Here is a 21,316-nt window from a genome sequence, read left to right on the forward strand (position 1 = left end):
CTATACTTTTACTTTACGAATTCTTTGTTGCCATTCAAGAGATTTTGTTACCCATGTATAATGCTCTGGTATATCTGAATAATAATACTTTTGAGCATTACTATCTGACCTTGGTCAGATAAGTTGGTTAAGTTGGTTAAGTTTAAAATAATCCAAAAGTTTTGTATTTAAATCGAAAGAAATGCCGTTACTATCTTTTTCTTCTCGAATAATAACATTCTGTTCATTAGACTCTTTTTCTCTAAAGGTTTACTTAGAATTCTCCAAACTGCCTCAACTGGACCAACATATCTATTTTCTTCATAATGATGTATTTCATTATGATTAACAGTTACCTCACCATTCGCATTTGTGATAACAATAGATGAATCATCATGCCCTTTGAGAATATATTTTTATAAATATTTAACAGACTTGATACTCGAAACTATTTCTACACTAATATGGCAATTAAATATTTCTAAAAGTTTAGGGCAATACGGAACAACATTAGAATTATGAACAATAAATCCATTTGGTCGTTCATACGCTTTATTATTATTTCTTCGACGACAATGAACATAGCAATTTTCTTCAATTGTAGTTTTTTCTTGGTAACTTTTTGGAAATTTTTTTGAATATTTCCCATCAATTAAACACCAATCTCCACAAGGTCCGTTAATATTATTTTGCATTATTATTTTATGTAAAATAGGATTGATATTTTCATCAGGAATTTCTGCAAAAATAAAACGATCAACACTTTCAACTGTTAATATTTTAGAATTTTCTTTCAATATAACTAACAAATGAATGTGTGGCAATCCTCGCTTTTGAAATTCAATAACATAAACATAAGATTTGACTTCTCTAAATAATTTATTATCAACAATAGGTGTAAGTAGATGTTTAACTTTTAATGCGAAAACCCTAGTTACTATATCAGGTCTATCAACAGCAGCTTAATAGAGGAATAATTTTTCCTGTATCTCTTTCCAATTTGGATTACACGTCATTGTGATAAATAAATCTGGTCTACCATAACGAGCAACACTAGCCATCGAATCCTGATATTGTTGCATCATATTGCGAGGCGATCCTATAAAAGTAGAAGGCAATATAAGCGTGTTTAACACGTGTACATCATTTTCCAACACATGATTGTGTAAATAATCTAAGGTGTGTGAAGTTGGCTCCTCCAGTTTAATATTTTTAAGTTTTCTATATTGCTTTCGATTGTCCACCATTAATCCAGGTTTGTCCAACAAAAAAATTTTTTTGTCCAACTTTTAATTTTTTTTTAATTAAAAAAAAAAATTTTTTTTTTAAATGAAAAAAAATGACAAAAAACGTTTACATTAGTAAACAAACCGATTTAAGGGTTCGACAAATGAATTCAGTTGTTGGACAAACAAAAACAATTAATAAACAATCAATAGAACCATTTACTTGAAAAAAAAATTATGGTTTTCTCTTACTTCACAACTTTTAACATTTCAATCGAGATTTTCTCATTTAAATTGGTGGACAAACCGATTTAAGGGTTGGACAAACGAATTCAGTTGTTGGACAAAGGAAAACAATTGATAAACAATTAGTAGAATCATTAAATTGAAAAAAAATTATAGTTTTTCTCTTACTTCACAACTTTTAAAATTTCAATCGAGTTTTTCCCGTTTAAATTGGTGGACAAACTGATATGAGGGTTGGACAAACGAAAACAATTAATTATCAATCAGAAGAATCATTTACTTGAAAAAATTTATGGTTTTCTCTTACTTCACAACTTTTAACATTTCAATCGAGTTTTTCTCATTTAAATTGGCGGACAAACTGATTTGAAGGTTGGACAAACGAATTCAGTTGTTGGACAAACGAAAACAATTAATAAACAATCAAAAGAATCATCTACTTGAAACAAAAATTATGGTTTTCTCTTACTTCACAACTTTTAACATTTCAATCGAGTTTTTCTTATTTAAATTGGTGGACAAACCGATTTGAGGGTTGGACAAAACAATTCAGTTGTTGGACAAACGAAAACAATTAATTATCAATCAGAAGAATCATTTACTTAAAAAAATTTATGGTTTTCTCTTACTTCACAACTTTTAACATTTCAATCGAGTTTTTCTCATTTAATCTTAGTTCATAAAAAAATCTATATCATTGTTGTTATAGAAAATCGTTTATTATATTTTATGTATTTACATTGCGAAATGCCAAAAAAAAAGTTAATAAAGATTAACTTGTTATAATCTTTTTAATTACGATATTCAACTACCGACAAAATTGTATTTCAACTTTAATTATTATCTTTTCAAAGAGAATATATTATCTACTTATATATCTATTTTATAAATACCTAAATATGTATTATTACACTTACAACTTAAAGAAGCAAACAAAAATATACACAGGAAAATATGTTGTTGCTTTAAATTATCTTGAGGAGTATTATAAAGTAAAATAAATTTTTTTTAAAACACCAATTGAGTAGTTTATTATTAATAACTGATTTTTGAATAATGGAATCTTTTCATTATTTATTAATTGTTTTCGTTTGTCCAACCTCCAAATCGGTTTGTCCAACAATTAAAACGAGAAAAACACGAAGAAAAAGTTAAAAGTTGTGCAGTAAAAGAAAAACCATATTTAAAAAAAAATGATTCTTTTGATTGTTTATTAATTGTTTTCGTTTGTCCAACAACTGAATTCGTTTGTCCAACCCTCAAATCAGTTTGTCCACCAATTTAAACGAGAAAAACTCGATTGAAATTTTAAAAGTTGTGAAGTAAGAGAAAAACCATAATTTTTTTTCAACTAAATGATTCTACTGATTGTTTATTAATTGTTTTCGTTTGTCCAACAACTGAATTCGTTTGTTCAACCCTTAAATCGGTTTGTCCACCAATTTAAATGAGAAAATTTCGATTGAAATGTTAAAAGTTGTGAAGTAGAAGAAAACCATAATTTTTTTTTCAAGTAAATGATTCTACTGATTGTTTATTAATTGTTTTCGTTTGTCCAACAACTGAATTCGTTTGTTCAACCCTTAAATCCTTTTGTCCACCAATTTAAATGAAAAATTTCGATTGAAATGTTAAAAGTTGTGAAGTAAAAGAAAACCATAATTTTTTTTTAAGTAAATGGTTCTATTGATTGTTTATTAATTGTTTTCGTTTGTCCAACAACTGAATTCGTTTGTCCAACCCTCAAATCCTTTTGTCCACCAATTTAAATGAAAAATTTCGATTGAAATGTTAAAAGTTGTGAAGTAAAAGAAAACCATAATTTTTTTTAAGTAAATGGTTCTATTGATTGTTTATTAATTGTTTTCGTTTGTCCAACAGCTGAATTCGTTTGTCCAACAACTGAATTCGTTTGTCCAACCCTCAAATCGGTTTGTCCACCAATTTAAATGAGAAAAATTCTATTGAAATATTAAAAGTTGTGAAGTAAGAGAAAAACCATAATTTTTTTTAAATAAATGATTGATGTGATTGTTTATTAATTGTTTTCGTTTGTCCAGCAACTGAATTCGTTTGTCCAACCCTCAAATCCTTTTGTCCACCAATTTAAATGAGAAAATCTCGATTGAAATGTTAAAAGTTGTGAAGTAAGAGAAAAATTATAATTTTTTTTCAAGTAAATGATTCTTTTGATTGTTTAAAAATTGTTTTCGTTTGTCCAACAACTGAATTTGTTTGTCCAACCCTTAAATCGGTTTGTTCACTAATTTAAACGTTTTTTGTCATTTTTTTTTAATTTTAAAAAAAATTAAAAGTTGGACAAAAAAAGTTTTTTGTTGGACAAACCTAGACTAATCGTGGACAATCGAAAGCAATATAGAAAACTTAAAAATATTAAACTGGAGGAGCCAACTTCACACACCTAATAATCTATCAGTTCTTTATATCTTTCACTACTCACTTGAGCTTGATTATTTGCACAAGATCTTAATCTATCTTTTTCTATTTTTACATCATTTTCAACCACCCATTGTTGAAACAATCTACCTCCATATAAAAATTGATTAAATTCTTTATCTCTTACAGCAATTTTGTATTTAATGTAGGCAGACCTAGAAATAGTATGATTTCTAATTCTGTAATCACTATCACTACGAATCATATTAATATTATAACCCTTATTTCCAAGTGGATAAAATATGGGATAAATCCATGGTTCAACATTCGGATCCAAATTACTAACCAATTTTAATTCCTTTGTAGATTTATTATAAACTGTTTGATAAGATTCTGGTATTTCTCCTTCAGAGTCTGCATTAAAAATTGCAGCAACTTCATTAAAACTTTGATAATTGTATCTATTTTTATCAAAGCTTTTTTCAACGTGAACAATAATTGTAACTCAGGAATTTCTTCATTATTTGTCTTGCTAATTGAGCTTCTATTTGAATTACCTCTGACATCATCATGTGAGATTTTGTGTATGCATTAGAATTTCTCATAATATTTTCTATACATTTTAAACCGTCTTCATCCAAATTTTCATTACATACTTTTTAATCTGTATCTAATTGATTCCTCAGGGTCATAAATAAATAATTGACCAAAACATAGATCCTCACCTTTATCCGGATATAAAGCACTATTAATTTGATAGTAAATTTGACCTTGAATTTTGTAACAGAATGGTCCTCTCCTTCTGCCATTAAAATTAATTACATTAGAATTTAAAGATCCAAAAAAAAGAATTATTATACAGCCTTATATTCTTTTTAAAATGACCTGATTTTTTATGAAACCATTCTAACAAAAGCCTTAATTCATCTGGATATTGTATTAAAGTTAACACAACACCTCCATGACTACAGCAGTCATTAAAACTAACTTTTTTACCAGTAACTTTTCATCTTTAAAATGTTTAGCTTGACAATGTGTGCAGTAATTATTTATCAGACCTAGATAATTTTCAACATTGAATTCATTTTTAATTTCATGCTTTAATACTCCTTCACAATAATTTCTTTGACATCGAGTATTCTTTGTTTTTGACATTGAACTTGTATCACTATTTTTATTTTTTAATTTAAGGTTCTCAGCATATTCTAGTTTGGATTCGACTTGAAGTTTTTTCTTAGCTGAAGTGTGTTTTTCACTTAATAATTAACGTTATCAATTGTACGTTTTAATTTTTGCCTCACGATAATTTTTTTGAATTTCAGCCCTACTTTCTTCAAGTGTTTTTGATGCAATATTTCTTTCTTTATTTCATTTATAATTCTCGGGAAAGAAATGGATGTGTATGCTTCCTCTGAATAATTTTCATTATCAATTTTACGTTTTAATTTTTGCCTCTCACGATAACTTTTTTGAGTTTCAGCCCTACTTTGTTTAAGTGTTGTTGATGCAATATTTCCATCATTTATTTCATTTAATATTCTCGAGAAAGAAATTTCTTTCTTAATAGAGTTTTTAGAAAAGTTTGATTCTCAATACTGAAGTTGAATGTCTTTTTTATTTAAAAGGCAAATTCAGTCATACACAACTATGCAAGATCTACTATTGGAAAGTTGTACAGAGGGAAATGTACATAAACTATTGTTTTCGAACATTATCATTAAATGATTTCTAATATTACAATAATAGTAATTGACAGAGTGGGTCAGAATATTAAAAAACAACGATGTTGCAAATTATATCCAGTATAACCAATTTCCAATTTTGCCTTTTATCCAATTTAACCAATTTCCAGCTTTGTTTTTATCCAATATAAATAATTTCCAATTTTTCCTTTTATCCAATTTAACCAATTTAAGCAATTTCCAGCTTTGTTTTTATCCAATATAACCTATGTACAATTTTTCCTTTTATCCAATTTAACCAATTTCCAGCTTTTTTTATCCAATATAACCAATTTCCAATATTTCCTTTTATACAATTTAGAGTTGCACGTCAAGCCGATATGTTCGTTTGGCTTGTAGTATTTTGTTCGAATGACAAAAGAAATTGAAACGACAAACTTCTCGCTCATTCAATTGTTTATTCAACATTTAATGTTGTGTCAAGACTCAAGATTCTTGACAAGATTCTGATTGTTTCAAAATCTGTCAAAATATTATCAAAATACTGTGAAAAATATTTCAGACTATTGAAAAATGGAAAACGAATCACAAGGAACTTCTTTAGAGTAAATTAGTTTATTTAATGTTGTACTGATTAAAGTTTGAAACATTTTTAAATTTATATTAATTTTTAATTATGGAAACTAAAAACACTTTTCATTTTTACATTACATTCTTATTTCTATTCTTGTATTTTTATCTGTAGAATTTTGAATTTAATTAACACATCCAAGTATTTTCTAACCTGTTATTTTATATGTCTTTATTTATTGTTTTTAAAAGCATTGTAATTTTTAACCTGTATGTAATTACACAGTGATCAAAATCAGAAAGCAGACACTGTTCACCAAAGTATTAAAGTAAGCGTCGACGACTGAATAAAAAACCCTTAGATGAATCTTTTGAATTTTATTTTGATAAGGAAAGGGTGAAATGGGCAAAATGTAAAATGTGTTCTTTGAAAGATTTAGAAAATGCGAAACCTATTAAGATGAGGAATAGCAATACAACCGGAATTAAACGCCGAATCAAAAAGGCACATCCAGATGTATTTAAAGACACTTATGTTGAGGACACTGAAAATGTAATTTTTTAGTTTGAATAATATTTAATTATATAACCTTTGATTAAGAAATCATTTAAGTAAATTTTTTATTTATAATTATAATTTATTTGTTTATTATATTATATAACATTTATTCTCGTAATTAATTCTTTTATTAGAATATTTTTAATAATTCTTTTTATTAAAAGTGTTTATAAATAATTAATTATTTAATCTATTATTAACATCATGATATATTTACACACGAAATAAAAAAAATGAAAAATATGACCGAGAAATATAAACAAATATAACTAAAAAAATAAATACTAAAAGTATATTTACTATTAAATATTACTAAAATCTAAATAATAACACTGGGTTACAAAAAAATGGTCATGTCGTGTTTATTTAAAATTTACTGTGTTTATTGAAAGTTTAGGTGTCACTGAATAAGAATATACCAGAAAAACTTTTTTTCATTCGGTCATTCCCTTAAAAAACGAGTTTAAAGTCTCAAAAAACCGTATTTTTAGCACTTTTTGAGGCAGCGTAACAAGAAAACGCAACATGATAAAAATCTCTACAAAAGCTTAAATAAAAGCTTAAACCTTCAACTTTAAGGCTCAGAACTGAAAAGTACTTAAATAAGCACTGAAAACCTGCAGTCGCTATCTGAAATTATCAAAAAGCTGGTTTAGGTAGCACTTGGTAAAAATCGATTTCCCTAATTGGATTCGTTTGCAAATTGTTACTTGAGGTTTCTAATGACGAATTGGATCTTGGATTTAAAAATTTCAAAATGGCGGACTCAATTTTTTAAAATTATCAACGCAAATTTTGAAAATTGAGTGAATTCATTATTTTCAGTCCGCCATTTTGAAATTTTTAAATCCAAGTTCAAATTCGTCATTAGAAACTTCAGAAAACCTCAATTAACAAGTTGCAACCGAATCCGGTTAGGGAAATCGATTTTTACCAATTGCTTCCTGTTCTAGCTTTTTTTGACAATTTCAGGTAGCGACTGCTTGATTAAGGAGGTTTTCATTGATTATTTAAGTACTTTTCAGTTCTGAGCCTTAAAGTTGAAGGTTTAAGATTTTATTTAAGCTCTTGTAGAGATTTTTATTAGTTGCGTTTTCTTGTTACGCTGACTCAAAAAGTGCTAAAAATACGGTTTTTTGACACTTTAAACTCGTTTTTTAAGGGAATGACCGAATGAAAAAGCAGTGCCACTGTGTGATAGGTGTCGTGCTAAAATGTGAAACGGATTTTGACTTTCGCTTGAGGTACAGATGTTGTACTTCAAATGCTACTGTTTAGAAGTACAGTATCTGTCGGTCGCTATGAAACAGATCCTGTACTAATTAGTTCGTACCGCCGCCGCGCTGCTTGAGCGTAGTACACGGAAAAAATAAATTCTGTAAGAATTCCTGAATTTGTTCCATAATTGAGGATTTGTGCAAAGTTCCAGAAATTTTTAGAAATTCAATGTAAGTATATCTGAATCGTTCCGAACTAATTACGAAACGGTTTTTGTGAGACTTTCAAAATCAGCATTATAAATAAATTCCTGAAGAAATACAGGACTGGTCTATAATATTATCGAAATTTTGTCGTAGAAATTATATTTCTTCTAAAATAGTATTTACAAGCGTCTAATCAAGGAGAACTCCAGTTTAAATTTCATAATAATTCCCGAACTTCATCGAAAGAAAAGATGTGCCGAGATTCTCCGCGCATGTTTTAATAGTGTATGTGTGAGAAAGAGTGTAAACACGAGTAAACGACTCTTCTCTTACCATTAGTTCCTATGTTCGCGGCATGAGCGGAATTTCTTTAATATTATATTTTTAACGGTTTTATTTTATTTATAATTGTGCGTATTCACAATATATGGATTTTTATTAAGGAAAACCGAACAAATGTAAGTATGCTTTCATGTTTAAGTTTATATTTGTTTAAAATAAGATCACATATTAGAAGGTAATATGACTTTTAGGGTTATGTTATAATAATACAGATCTTTGAAGTGAAAGTACTATCTTTGAAAAAAAAATTTTTTGGCTTTTTTCAGTGTATATTTTAACTTATTCACATTGCTTAAGGTATTTTAATATAAGCTTTGCTAAACATTTTTTCAAATTTATTTATTTTTTTTATTTACTTTGCATGTGTACTGCACGTTGGCTATAATATTTGACAGAAAAAACAAATGGAAGAGTACGAGGACATGGTAAGAATGTTAAATAAAAATTTTCATGTACAAATTTAAATTCAAAGGTAACGATCGTAAATAATAAGTTAAGTTATATCTCATTTTATACTCGATGGTAATAATATATTTAATTCCTTATTTTTAATTTTAGTCGTTATTTGGATGTTTTCCTTTGCCGCCTAACCTTGTTCAAAAGGTGTCAACAGAAGGACGGACAGATATAAACACGCTTAAAAGGAGTTCCGATTTGCTGGATTTAACTGCTGTACCTTGTGCCAGTGTCTCAGAAAGCAAAAGAACGAACCTTAATCAAGACTTTCAGACGTTCAAAACAAGACAAGGCCAAAGGACCTCTGAACTATTGGATCTATCGGTATCAATCGTTACCAATAACACGGAAAGTGGAAACTCTGAGGTAAGATTGTGAAAATATATTTTAAAAAGTATAATTTTAGTTTTTTTTAAAGATGTACTTTTTTAATATACTGTAGGTTTGTTGTCAATCAAATTTTTCGGCCGAAACTTTGCCCACGTCCGCGCCTGTAGAAAAAGGGAATTCTTCGTTAGTACACATTGATTTCAATGATGACGTTCGATCAGGAGTACGTGATTTACTATTTACATAAATTTATTAAATGTAAATTTTTTTTTAATTTCTACAATAACTGTTTTAGGCATTAAGTGCACTACTTGGTTCGGAAATCGATGCAAAATTATCACTTAAAGCGTATATTGATAACGGGTATATGCCGGATAACGGTAGAACTATAATGGTTCAATCTTTTATCAAAAAGAAAATCGCTCAACTTATGAGAACCTTTGATGGGTCGCCACTAAATGATTGGATGTTGGTTTTTATTCTTTTTTTTGTATTTTACATGTGTTACTTAAAAGGTTTAAATAGTAATTTAAATTTTGATATTATCTGTATTCGCTAAATAGTATTCCAAAAGAAGACTTCAAATCGTTTTGTAAAATAATTGAACAATTATTTCCATCGGAAAGTGGAACTACATATTTTACCGAATTTCATATCGAGAATGGATTAAGGTGTCCTGGAACAGGGAAATTGTTAAACAGATTTGAATATGAGAAAAAAAAATTAAGAGCGAAAGGAATTATAAAACCCTTTGAAAAGAGTACTAAGAACACAGCAAATCCAAAGAATATTGTTATTACTGGTTAGAAATTTTGAAATTATTTGAAATTTTTTATTTGAATGAAAAAAATTAAAACTAATTTTTTATTTTAGATACCATTAAAGAGAAAATCGATTACTTAGAAACACATTCGGATGATTTGGAACAAGTAAAAATTTTTTGGCAAGAAACGTTACAGCATCGTAGATATCTGCTCGAAGTTGAAAAAATTACGGTCCAAAATTATTTGTTAAAATTCAAAGCTCTGAGAGAACAAGCGGGACAGAAACTTGTACGTATTCTTACATAGATTTATACATGACTGTTTTTATGCTTAAGAGTAATATTATTATAAGTATATGTATATTACATTATTCACATAAGCAATGATTAATTTTAGATTGAAATAGATTTTAATCTACAGCATCCAGGAAAAGAGAAAGCACTATCTGATAAGTGGCCAACAATCAAGGATCATATAATTCGACTTTTACAAAATGCAAAATTATCTGCAACAGAGCAAAGTTTCTTTGAGTTGTTACCAACTTTAGAAGAAGGTAACTAATTTTTCAATACGAAACATTTTGTTGACTTAAAGTTTTGTTTAATTTCAAATATCTATATTTACTTCATAAAGGTTTTAAATTTTATTTCTTATTATTATTTTCAGATAATCAAAATGCAGTTTTGCTCTTCCTGCTTCCGAAAATTATACCTGCTGGCCGAATCATAACTTCAAAAAAAAGAAAACGCAAAGGAACTGTGGAAACGCAACACGATAACAATATAGTCGAAGCAGAGGAGAGTTCGAGTAATGCTGAAAGCGATCCATTCCTGAAAGGAATAAAAAAAGATGAATATAGAGATTCATATATGTTACAAATACCAGTAGGTATCAATTCAAATATAGATAAATTAAAATTTCGTTAATTTTTATTTTTGATAGATAAAAATTGGATTATATTTCATTTTAATTAATGAACTTTTTTTGATCATTAAAACTTATGACTAATATGTGCTTGTATCTTATAACTGATTAATTTATATATTTTTATTAATAATTCAGCAATCAGTTGAATAAAAATTGATTTCATATTAAAAAACTCAATTCTAAAAATGTTATTTATTTTTACAGATTGCAATTGAAGCAGATCCAACCTTGCTGGAATTGAGAGAAGTTTTAAATAAAAAAAAACTAACCCTCCAACCACTAATGGTAATAATTGGATCTATTTTTAGTATAAATGAGATTTACGTAGTGGTAAATGATGTTTGGTATAAAACAGAATCAGTTTTAGAAGCTGCAGATTTAACATTTAAATCGTTTTTTGTTTTCGATTGCCAATATCCACAAAAATCAAAAAATTTGTGGCAATTTTTACAAATTGCAGCGTATAATATACCAACACCGAGTGAAAAAGTTGGTATAAAAATACGGGCATTGATAAAAGAGATTAACTTAAGTTAAAATGAAATCATTGTTATCGTGGTTGAATTATATGTTCAATATGTATTACTGCTTTGCTTGCGATTTTAAATGTCCAGACAATAAAAGTCTAGTTATCCACGTACAGTTATCTCATAAATCACTTAATTATTTTAAATGTAAAGAACCGAATTGTTTAAAAACATACACTGTATTCGATTCATATAAAAAACATCGTTTGAATAAACATAATGTGGACGAATTGTCGAGTCAAAATGAAGTCATAGTTAGTAATGATGAGGAAATAACGAATTTTACAGTAGATGAAGATTTAAGCGTTAGAGACGAGACATCATTGAACACCAATTTTGATAGCAGTTCATCTGAAGAAGAAGATGAACTGGATAATAATTTACTTTCATCTTGCGATACTTCAAATTTTTATAAACTTCCTAGCTCCGTTAATGAAGATGTATCATTATTCGTGGCTAAGTTGAATAAGTTTCCTGATATTAGTCGAAAAAGAGCTGACGAAATTATTTATGATGTTTCTATGTTATTCGAACAAAATATGCGATCAATTCAAGATGATATAAAAAAAAACCTAACGTTATTGGGAAAAGATTCCATGAGTATTTCAGAGATTGATGATATATTTCAAAAATTTGCATCTCCTTTTGATAGTTTTAAAACAGAAGCAAGGCGTTTAGCGATTTTTAAAAAGCAGGGGACTTTTATAGATCCTGAATATTACAAGCTTGGTGAGTCTAAAATTTTAATTGAAAAGAATGGTGAAAAAGTAATTAAATATAAAGATATTGTAGCTCAGTTTATTCCGATTAGAACAGTTCTAAAACAATTTTTTGAATTGCCAGACGTATTCGACAAGACGATAGCATATTTAAACAATGTTGAGGAACATTCACTTCTCATTAGAAATATTGTACAAGGTTCATTGTGGAAAGAGAAAAAGAAAGCTTTTTCTAATAAAATTGTTCTTCCTTCAATACTTTACGTGGATGATTATGAGAATAACAATCCTCTTGGTAGCCACAAAGGTGTATCAAAATGTTGTGCCGCTTATTATAGTATTCCAGTTTTACCACCAGAACTACAATCTAAAGTAGAAAATATTTTTCTTTTTACATTATTGAACTCAAAAGACCGTACAGTATTTAAAAATAAAATAATTTTCACTAAACTAATTGAGGAAATTGAGTTTCTCGAACGAGAAGGAATAACAATAACTATTAACAATGAAAAAAAACAAATATATTTTGCGCTTACTTTAATTTTGGGGGATAATCTGGGATTACATCAAATTCTTGGCTTTACTGAATGTTTTAATGCCAATTATTTTTGTCGATTTTGTTTAACCAAACACAATAAATTGAAAACAATTTTCAACGAAAGTAAATGTATGCTACGTAATAGAAAGAACTATGATGAACTTCTTTTCAAAAATGATGTTTCGCAATCCGGTATTAAAGAATGTTGTGTCTTTAATCAAATTAAAAGCTTCCACGTTATGGAAAATTATTTTGTAGATGCTCAACATGACTTGTTGGAGGGGGTTTTACGTTACGATGTAGCTCTAATATTATTTCAATTAATATTTATTGATGGCATTATTACACTACAAGAATTGAACTTAAGACTTTCGAGTTTTCAATATTCAGTCGCGGACAATATTAACAAACCACCAGGACTCTCTGAAAAACATATTAAAAACGGGTATATAATTATTTCATCTGCTGAAAGGCTAAATCTTATTAGAAGTTTACCTTTAATAATGGGACCATTCGTACCCAAAGATAACTTTCATTGGAAATTGCTTCTTAAATTAAAAACAATAACTGAAATAGTATTCAGCAAAGTAATTCACAATACAACGTATAAATTATTAGAAATAGAAATTGAAGAATATTTATCTCTTTTAACATCGAAGCATCCTGATCAAATGAAGCCGAAACATCACTTTTTGATACATTATCCAAGTATTATGAGGAATATTGGACCTCTAGCAAATGTGAATTGTTTACGATTTGAAAGTAAACATAAAGATTCTAAAGTTGCATCGCATGCATCTATTTGCAGAAAAAACATATCCAGAAGCATCGCGATTAAGCACCAAATGGCTTTAAATTACAGATTTTTGAATCACGATATTAATTGTAAATTATTTGAAAATGGTCCTCTTATTGTAAAACGAGTGAGCGATATTAAAAATGTTGACGACGAATTTTACTCTCTCGTATCAGAGTACATTATATCTAACGCCATTCCTTGCACTAAATACATAAAATACTTAGGACAAAAGATTAAAGAAAATACTATTGTAACTATTTTCTCAGAAAACGGACCAGAGTTTCATCTTGTCCATACAATATTATATTATCTGAAAATAATACTTTTAAAATTATTTCCAGAAGATTAGATGATCTTTTTTAAATGTATAAGTAAAATCTGTTTAAAACTTAAGGGAATTTGAACTATTATGACGTCACAATTTTAGAACACATTCTTTGCCCAAATTTTGACGTCATAATGATTCAAATGCCATTTATAAATAAACATTATATTTATTAATATAATTGTTCTTCGAACAAAAATTTCAGACAGCGACCCCGTTTTATCACAAGCGCTGAATAAAAGTAAAGTCTAGTATATAAGAGACTTCCCAGGTCCCTACAACCAGCGTGCGATTCAATGCGTCGTGTATTTGCGTTTATTTGTGTATAAATTATGTGTGCGTTAGAATATATGTAGGTAGCTATAAGTGTATTATGTATGTATGTATGTGTGTGTATCCTCCTCAACCAATCACAGTTCGCCTTGCTTGACGAATGTCGATCAAGTATATACGCGTATACACAACTTCTTTTTTTTATTTTCTTTGCTACGGAATTGTTCCGGAACTATTCTGTAGCCCTTATAAGAGCTTCTTCATATATGAAGCGACCCTCTGAATTTTTCCCGAACTCATCGGAAGTTCTACCGTCCAGACTATCTGAAATACTCAGCCGCTACATTTCGTAAAAACTATCACATAAATACCGAGTTCTTACCATATAATTCCTAAATATCTATTTTGAAAGTTCGACATTTCTTCCAAATAACAGCTCTATAATAATTACCGACTTTTGCTCATATCCTCAATTTCGGAACAAATTCAGGAATTCTTACAGAATTTATTTTTTCCGTGTATCTAAACTATGAATGACACCAACTGAATAAAATATTAAGAACGGGCACTGACAGGCATTTTACACGGCCGGTGTTTGTCACAGTAAGGATTCTGTGCTTTTCTTCTCTCAGTGCAATATAACCAATTTCCAATTTTTCCTTTTATCCAATTTTAACCAATTTCCAGCTCTGTTTTTATTCAATATAAATAATTTCCAATTTGATTATCATGCAATAGAATTGCCATTTAACATAATTGTCATTAAACGAAATTGACATTTAACATAAATATTTTGCAAAGTAATAACATTTAACATAAATGTAACAGAATTGTCATGAAACAAAATTGCATTTAACATAATTATCATGCAATAGAATTGACATTTAACAAAATTTTCATGGAATGCAATTTATATTTACAAAGAAGTGTCATGCAACCGAATTGACATTTAACATAATTTTCATGCAACAAAATTAACAATAAACATTATTATTTTACTGAAATTTTTTAAACTGACAAATGAAAAAAGTGAAAATAAAATATGATTGGTCAATTTAAAAATTCGCGCTAAAAAAATTATGTTAACTGTGAATTCTGTTTCATGAAAATTGTGTTAAATGACAATTCTGTTACATGTTAATTCTGTTGCATATCAATTTTGTTCTATGTCAATTATGTTAAATATTTTTCTGTTAAATGACTTTTTGGTTGTTTGTCAGTTGTGGAATATTCATGCGTCCCGATTTTAGTTATACTTTGTAATTGATAGTGTTAATATAAAAATGTTGTGTTTTGATTCTTTTTAAAAATATTTTTTTGTAATTTTTACAGCACTATACTTACGCACATCACCGTCGACATCACTTTAAAGAACATTTAAATTTTGAAAAGTTTTGCATTTAAAGAATAGAGGGGAGATTTTCAAAAATAAATAAGATTTATATTTTCTCAAAAACATACGTATGGAATCAATTTAAATCTATCGCTTCGTAGGGCTCGGATCGACTTTAAGACTGAAAAAAGTCGCTTAAGTCGCATAAATTCACAACAAAAGTCACGAAAAGTCGCATAAAATTTGCAAAAAAATTAAAAAAAGTCGCATGGAATTTTAGAAAAAACGACAAAAAGGAAACACGAAATTGTCAAAATTGTAAAAAAATCACATTTATCGACAACACATGCTTTAATATCAAACAATCCAGAATAAAATTTAATAAAATTCAAAGCTAAATTTTAATTAAGTATTTTTAACATTTTTTTGAAAATTCTCTTTAAACTGTAAAATATTTTTATAAATAATAAAATTCTTCTCCTAAATTCAATTATTTAAAAAAAATTTAATAAAATTCTTGTCAAAATTTCAATTATCTTTATAAATAATAAAATTCTTCTCTGAAATTCAATTATTTCCATAAGTAATAAAATTCTTCGCAGAAATTCAATTATATTCAAAAATTTTTTTAAAATTCTCGTCAAAATTTTATAAATAATAAAATTCATTATGGAAATTTAATTATTTTCAAAAGTTCTGATAAAATTCTAATACAACATTCAATTATCTTCAAAAGTACGAAAATTCTTCGCTGAAATTCAATTATTTTCAAAAAATTATTTTAAATTCTCCTCACAATTTCAATTATCTTTATAAATATCAAAATTCTTCTGCAAAATTCAATTACTTTTAAACATTTTTAAAGAAATTTGTTAAAAATTTCAATTATCTTTATAAATAATAAAATTCTTCTCTGAAATTAAATTATTTGTAAAAATAATAATAAAATTCTTGTCAAAATTTCAATTATCTTTATAAATAAAAAGATTCATCCTAGAAATTCTTATTATTTTCAATTTTTTTTAAATTCCTCGTCAAAATTTTATTTATCTTATTCATAAATAATAAAATTCATTATGAAAATTTAATTATTTTCAAAAGTTCTGATAAAATTTTTTGCAAAATTCAATTATCTTTAAAAGTAAGAAACTTCTTCGCAGAAAATCAATTATTTTCGAAATTTTTTTAAAATTCTCTTCAAAATTTCAATTATATTATCTTTGTAAATATCAAAATTATTCTGCAAAATTTAATTACTTACTAATTTTTTATAAATTTCTTCTCAATAATTGAGGGGCTGGATGCTATAATGTGTTACGCGCCATGTTAAGTGAATGGCGCGTAACACATTATAGCATCCTGCCCCTCAATTAATTTATTTTCATAAAAAATAATCAAAATTTTTTTTTTTTATAAAGTCTTATAATATAAAATAATGATTTTATCACTCGGTCATATCTTTAATTGTAATAAAACATGAAGACATCGATTCCTCCGAGTCAAAAAGGTTTAAATTTGAATCTTTTGAAGAATTTTATTTCCTATGGAAAAATAATAATGAAATATTTACTTAAAAAAGAAGTTATTGATGTTTTCGAAAAATTTGAAAGAAATTTGTAAATAAATGTAACAGATCATTTTTTTGACTAAAAGTTTTTCCTTCAATTTTCTAAAAATTTTAAAAGTTTCACTTTCTAATTGACAAATAGAATTTATAAACATTTTTTTTCATTAATTTTTAAAAAACTTTAAATTTTATTAAAGCAATTGTAATTAAGAAATGGAAATAATGCAAATTATTGTTTCCTTATGAAAATTGAGAATTTCCTACAAAAATATTAAGAAACGAGATAATATGTTGTTTTTTTCCCTAAAGAGAAGAATGATTTTGTGAACAATATTGTTTACAAAAAAAGATTTCTGACATTTACAATTTAAGTCGAAAAGTAATTGAAAAATTTGAAAAAAGTCGATTAGTCGCATTTTTTTCACAAAAAAGTCGAAAAAAGTCACATTTCTTTAGAAAAGTCGAAAAAAGTCGAAAAAGTCGCATAATCCGAGCCCTGTCGTTTCGGTTACAAACAAAATAGTCCAATCATCTAATAAATCAAAAATAACCAATAAATTTAAGGATATAGAAATAATTAAAGAAAATGAAATTCTGTTGTAATTATAATTTTAATATGTCAAAGTCGTGAGTATGAGCAAAAGTAAAGTAAGTTGAATCATAAATTTTCCAATGTATTTTATTTTAATGAAAAGTTTAAAATATCTTTGGAAATATAAGAAGAAACAATACGAGACAAGCGTGATCAATTGTTATGTGAGATTATGCAATGAAGGCAATTTTAGAATTACTATTTTACAACAAGCACCGTTATTCATTCTAACTACTTTAACTTAAACATGTGTGCATTCATACGTTTCTTCAGAAGTTGATCTAGAGTCGTCTAGAGTATGTTTCTTATCTACTTTTTGCCCAAGTGTTTCGAGTGAATGAACTTGGAGTCTAAAGAATGTCTTAACCAGTTACGTAGTGGTTATATGCCTTTACAATCTAGAGAAACACTGTGACTTAAAGACTGACAATAAGTTCAAAGTCTACTTTCTTTTACTGCTCAAAAAATCTCATTCGGTAAAAAATTAATTTAACTTTAACCTACATTTTATTTCATTTACTTTATTATTAGGGTTATTCCAGTGATAGTCGTCTATAGAGCTGGTTGTTCCATGATTTTAAAAAATGCTGTCATGAAAATAAAAATTCAAAGGAAATCAGGTTAAATTAATATAATTTTTTTTATTTAATAAATAATCAATGAAGTGTCCGGAAAAATTTCAATTAACATAAATTAAATAATAAATAAATAATAAATTAAAAAGGTTCCGTTAAAATCCCTTTTTACCAACAGAAAATATAAAAATACCTTGGTCCAATAAATGAATTTTTAAATACTCTACATAAAAAGGATATAATAGTTTAATAGTTACACAAAAATTTGTAAAAAAAATGATATTTTCCACAATTTTGGTTTTTAACATACCAATAATTTCGTAATTTCTGAACGAATTAGGTTCAAAAATAGGTCAATCGAAGTGTTTTTTAATACCCTATAAGTTGGTTATGAGACTTTTAAAGTTACTACTACATTTTTAACAGTCTTCAAAAAAGTCTTAATTTTCAAAATTTTAGATTTTTGAAAGTTTAATATCTCCGGCTAACATGGACGAAAAATGTTCAATAAGCGGTCAAAAGATGCATTTGAAAAACACTTTAAAATCAAGGAAAAACATTTAAGGGTGCCCTAACATTTTGTTTAGTTATGGTTAAAAAAGGTTTTTTTTTACAAAATGAATAATGCACAAAAAGATAGTTTAACTTTATAAAATTTGCTAAAAATACTCTCATTTTATATCCCCCAGGGAGACCTAAACTTTTAAAAAAAATGGAGCCTATAGCTCTTTCTGGTTTTGAGATATTAAGGCTAATGTTAGTACACACATACACAAATTTTAAGAAATAATTTGAATCTCAAAGGGAACGTTTACAAATGATGTCACGCTTTTAGGGGGATAATTAGAGACGCATGCTTATTCCCGAAATCTTTTTTGACCAAATAGTTATTTGATATAAAACTACTTAACTTAAAATTCACATAATATGCACATTATTTGACATAAATTTCATTGCACACAAAAACCATTTAACATGAATATCATTTGTCATAGAATTCATTAAACAGAAATATTATGTTACATAAAACTCAGATAACTTAATTCCCATTTGACATAAAAATTATGAAACATTAATTTCTATTGACATAAAAATCATTTAACATAAATTTCTTTTAACATAAAACTCATTTAACGTAAATTTTATTTGTTATAAAATTCATTTGACATAAATTTCATTTGGCATAAATGTCATTTAACGTAATTCTCATTTGACATAAATATCATTAGACATAAAATTAGCTTGACATAAAGTTCATTTGACGTGAATATCATTTAGCATAATTATTATTTAACGTAAAATTAAATTTATATAAATTTCATTTAGCATAAATGCCATTTAACATAATTCTCATTTGACATAAAATTTATTTGAGATAAATTTCATTTGGTATAAATCTCATTTAACATAATTTTCATTTCACATAAAGTTCATTTGATATCAATTTCATTTGACAGATAAGTCATTACACATAATTCTCATTTGACATGAAATTCAGATGTCATAGATTTCATTTTACATAAAGATCATTTGACATAGAAATATAGGCGCGAATTTTAAAATTGGTGAATCACAATGTTGTTGATAATATCTAATTGGTTACTTTTAAAATTGGCGCCGATATTTTTATGTAAAATGTAATTTGTGTAAAATGATTTTTATGTCAAATGAGAATTTTGTTGAATGACTTTTATGACAAATGAAAATTGTGTTAAAAATGTCTTTTATGTCAAATAAACTTTATATCAAATGAAAATTATATTAAATGGGATTTATACCAAATGAAATTTATGTCAAGTAAATTTTATGTCAAATGAGAATTATGTTAAATGGCATTTATGCTAAATGAAATTTATATAAATTTAATTTTACGTTAAATAATAATTATGCTAAATGATATTCACGTCAAATGAACTTTATGTCAAGCTAATTTTATGTCTAATGATATTTATGTCAAATGAGAATTACGTTAAATGACATTTATGGCAAATGAAATTTATGTCAAATGAATTTTATAACAAATAAAATTTACGTTAAATGAGTTTTATGTCAAAAGAAATTTATGTTAAATGATTTTTATGTCAATAGAAATTTATGTTACATAATTTTTATGTCAAATGAGAATTAAGTTATCTGAGTTTTATGTAACATAATATTTCTGTTTAATGAATTCTATGACAAATGATATTTATGTTAAATGGTTTTTGTGTGCAATGAAATTTATGTCAAATAATGTGCATATTATGTGAATTTTAAGTTAAGTAGTTTTATATCAAATAACTATTTGGTCAAAAAAGATTTCGGGAATAAGCATGCGTCTCGATAATTACATTTTTAAAACTTAAAACAAAGTGAAATTGAAAGAAGCCCTGATGCAAATATTAGTTGAACTTTTTGGGATATAATTAATTACGGTCTTGTTGTTTCTGGTGCTAAGGCCTCTTTCATTAACTTAATTGTCTTCTATTAGTCTTCCCTACTGATGAAACAATTTTGTCTGTTTTAAGTATGGTGATTATAAAGCATGTTTCTGAAACTAGAATTCAAAGTTTAATTACGAATGAAGAATTCGACTTTATTGGCAATTAGTGACATTTATTAGATGTCTTTAAACTCTCTTTGGTTTAAAATTAGACAGTACATTCAACCGCATAGCTTACTTTTTCAGAACAAAATTTAGCGGATTTCTCTAATTGCTGATTGCGAATTCTTCATTCGTAATCAAAGTCTTAACTCAGCAAAAGTATAGTATATCTATACATTTCTAATATTAGGAATAGTTTCTGTTTTTTACGTGAAAAGGAATTTACACTCCTTACATATTTAAGATTTAAGAAATTATTAACTCTATTTGTAAGAATAATTGTATCTTTCCAGATGAGAATTTATAGGGCGTGTTCAGCATATATGTGGCTATCGCCCGAACTAGGATAATTGAAAAAGGTCAAGTTGTTTCTTCTTTATACAACAAAATCACGTTTTTTTGAAAAAAAATTTCAAAGCCGCGCAAAAAAATCAATTTTTAATATTTTCAAATAATTCTAGTTCCGGCGATAGCCACATCCTCACAGATTCAAATGCCTTTTGATTTTAGTTCAGTTAATTAGTTTGTATCGTGGATGCCGATAGACGGCGTTTTTATGATCATCATCACTTTCCAGTTTTA

At 27.0% G+C, this 21,316-nt stretch overlaps 2 protein-coding genes across 6 annotated transcripts in view; one reads left to right on the forward strand and one right to left on the reverse strand.

Annotated features, from left to right (window-relative positions):
• The window catches only part of LOC122504803 (MLX-interacting protein), a 98,415-nt gene that overhangs the window by 63,858 nt on the left and 13,241 nt on the right, over positions 1-21,316 (reverse strand). The window lies entirely within an intron of this gene.
• LOC122504804 lies at positions 7,795-11,669 on the forward strand. 3 transcript variants are annotated; one of them, XM_043616062.1, is made up of 8 exons: positions 8,805-9,247; positions 9,324-9,434; positions 9,507-9,679; positions 9,775-10,013; positions 10,085-10,263; positions 10,372-10,528; positions 10,642-10,859; positions 11,107-11,669. In XM_043616062.1, the coding sequence occupies exons 3-8, from the start codon at positions 9,579-9,581 to the stop codon at positions 11,437-11,439; spliced, it is 1,227 nt and encodes a 408-aa protein (XP_043471997.1). In that variant the 5' UTR covers positions 8,805-9,247; positions 9,324-9,434; positions 9,507-9,578; the 3' UTR covers positions 11,440-11,669. The 3 variants fall into 3 exon arrangements, with proteins under 3 accessions (XP_043471996.1, XP_043471997.1, XP_043471995.1); XM_043616061.1 differs by adding an exon at positions 7,795-8,541 and having other exon boundaries at positions 8,984-9,679; XM_043616060.1 differs by having other exon boundaries at positions 8,805-9,679.

Source organism: Leptopilina heterotoma, unplaced genomic scaffold (assembly GCF_015476425.1).
Source record: "Leptopilina heterotoma isolate Lh14 unplaced genomic scaffold, ASM1547642v1 Lhet_32, whole genome shotgun sequence".
Taxonomy (NCBI): domain Eukaryota; kingdom Metazoa; phylum Arthropoda; class Insecta; order Hymenoptera; family Figitidae; genus Leptopilina; species Leptopilina heterotoma.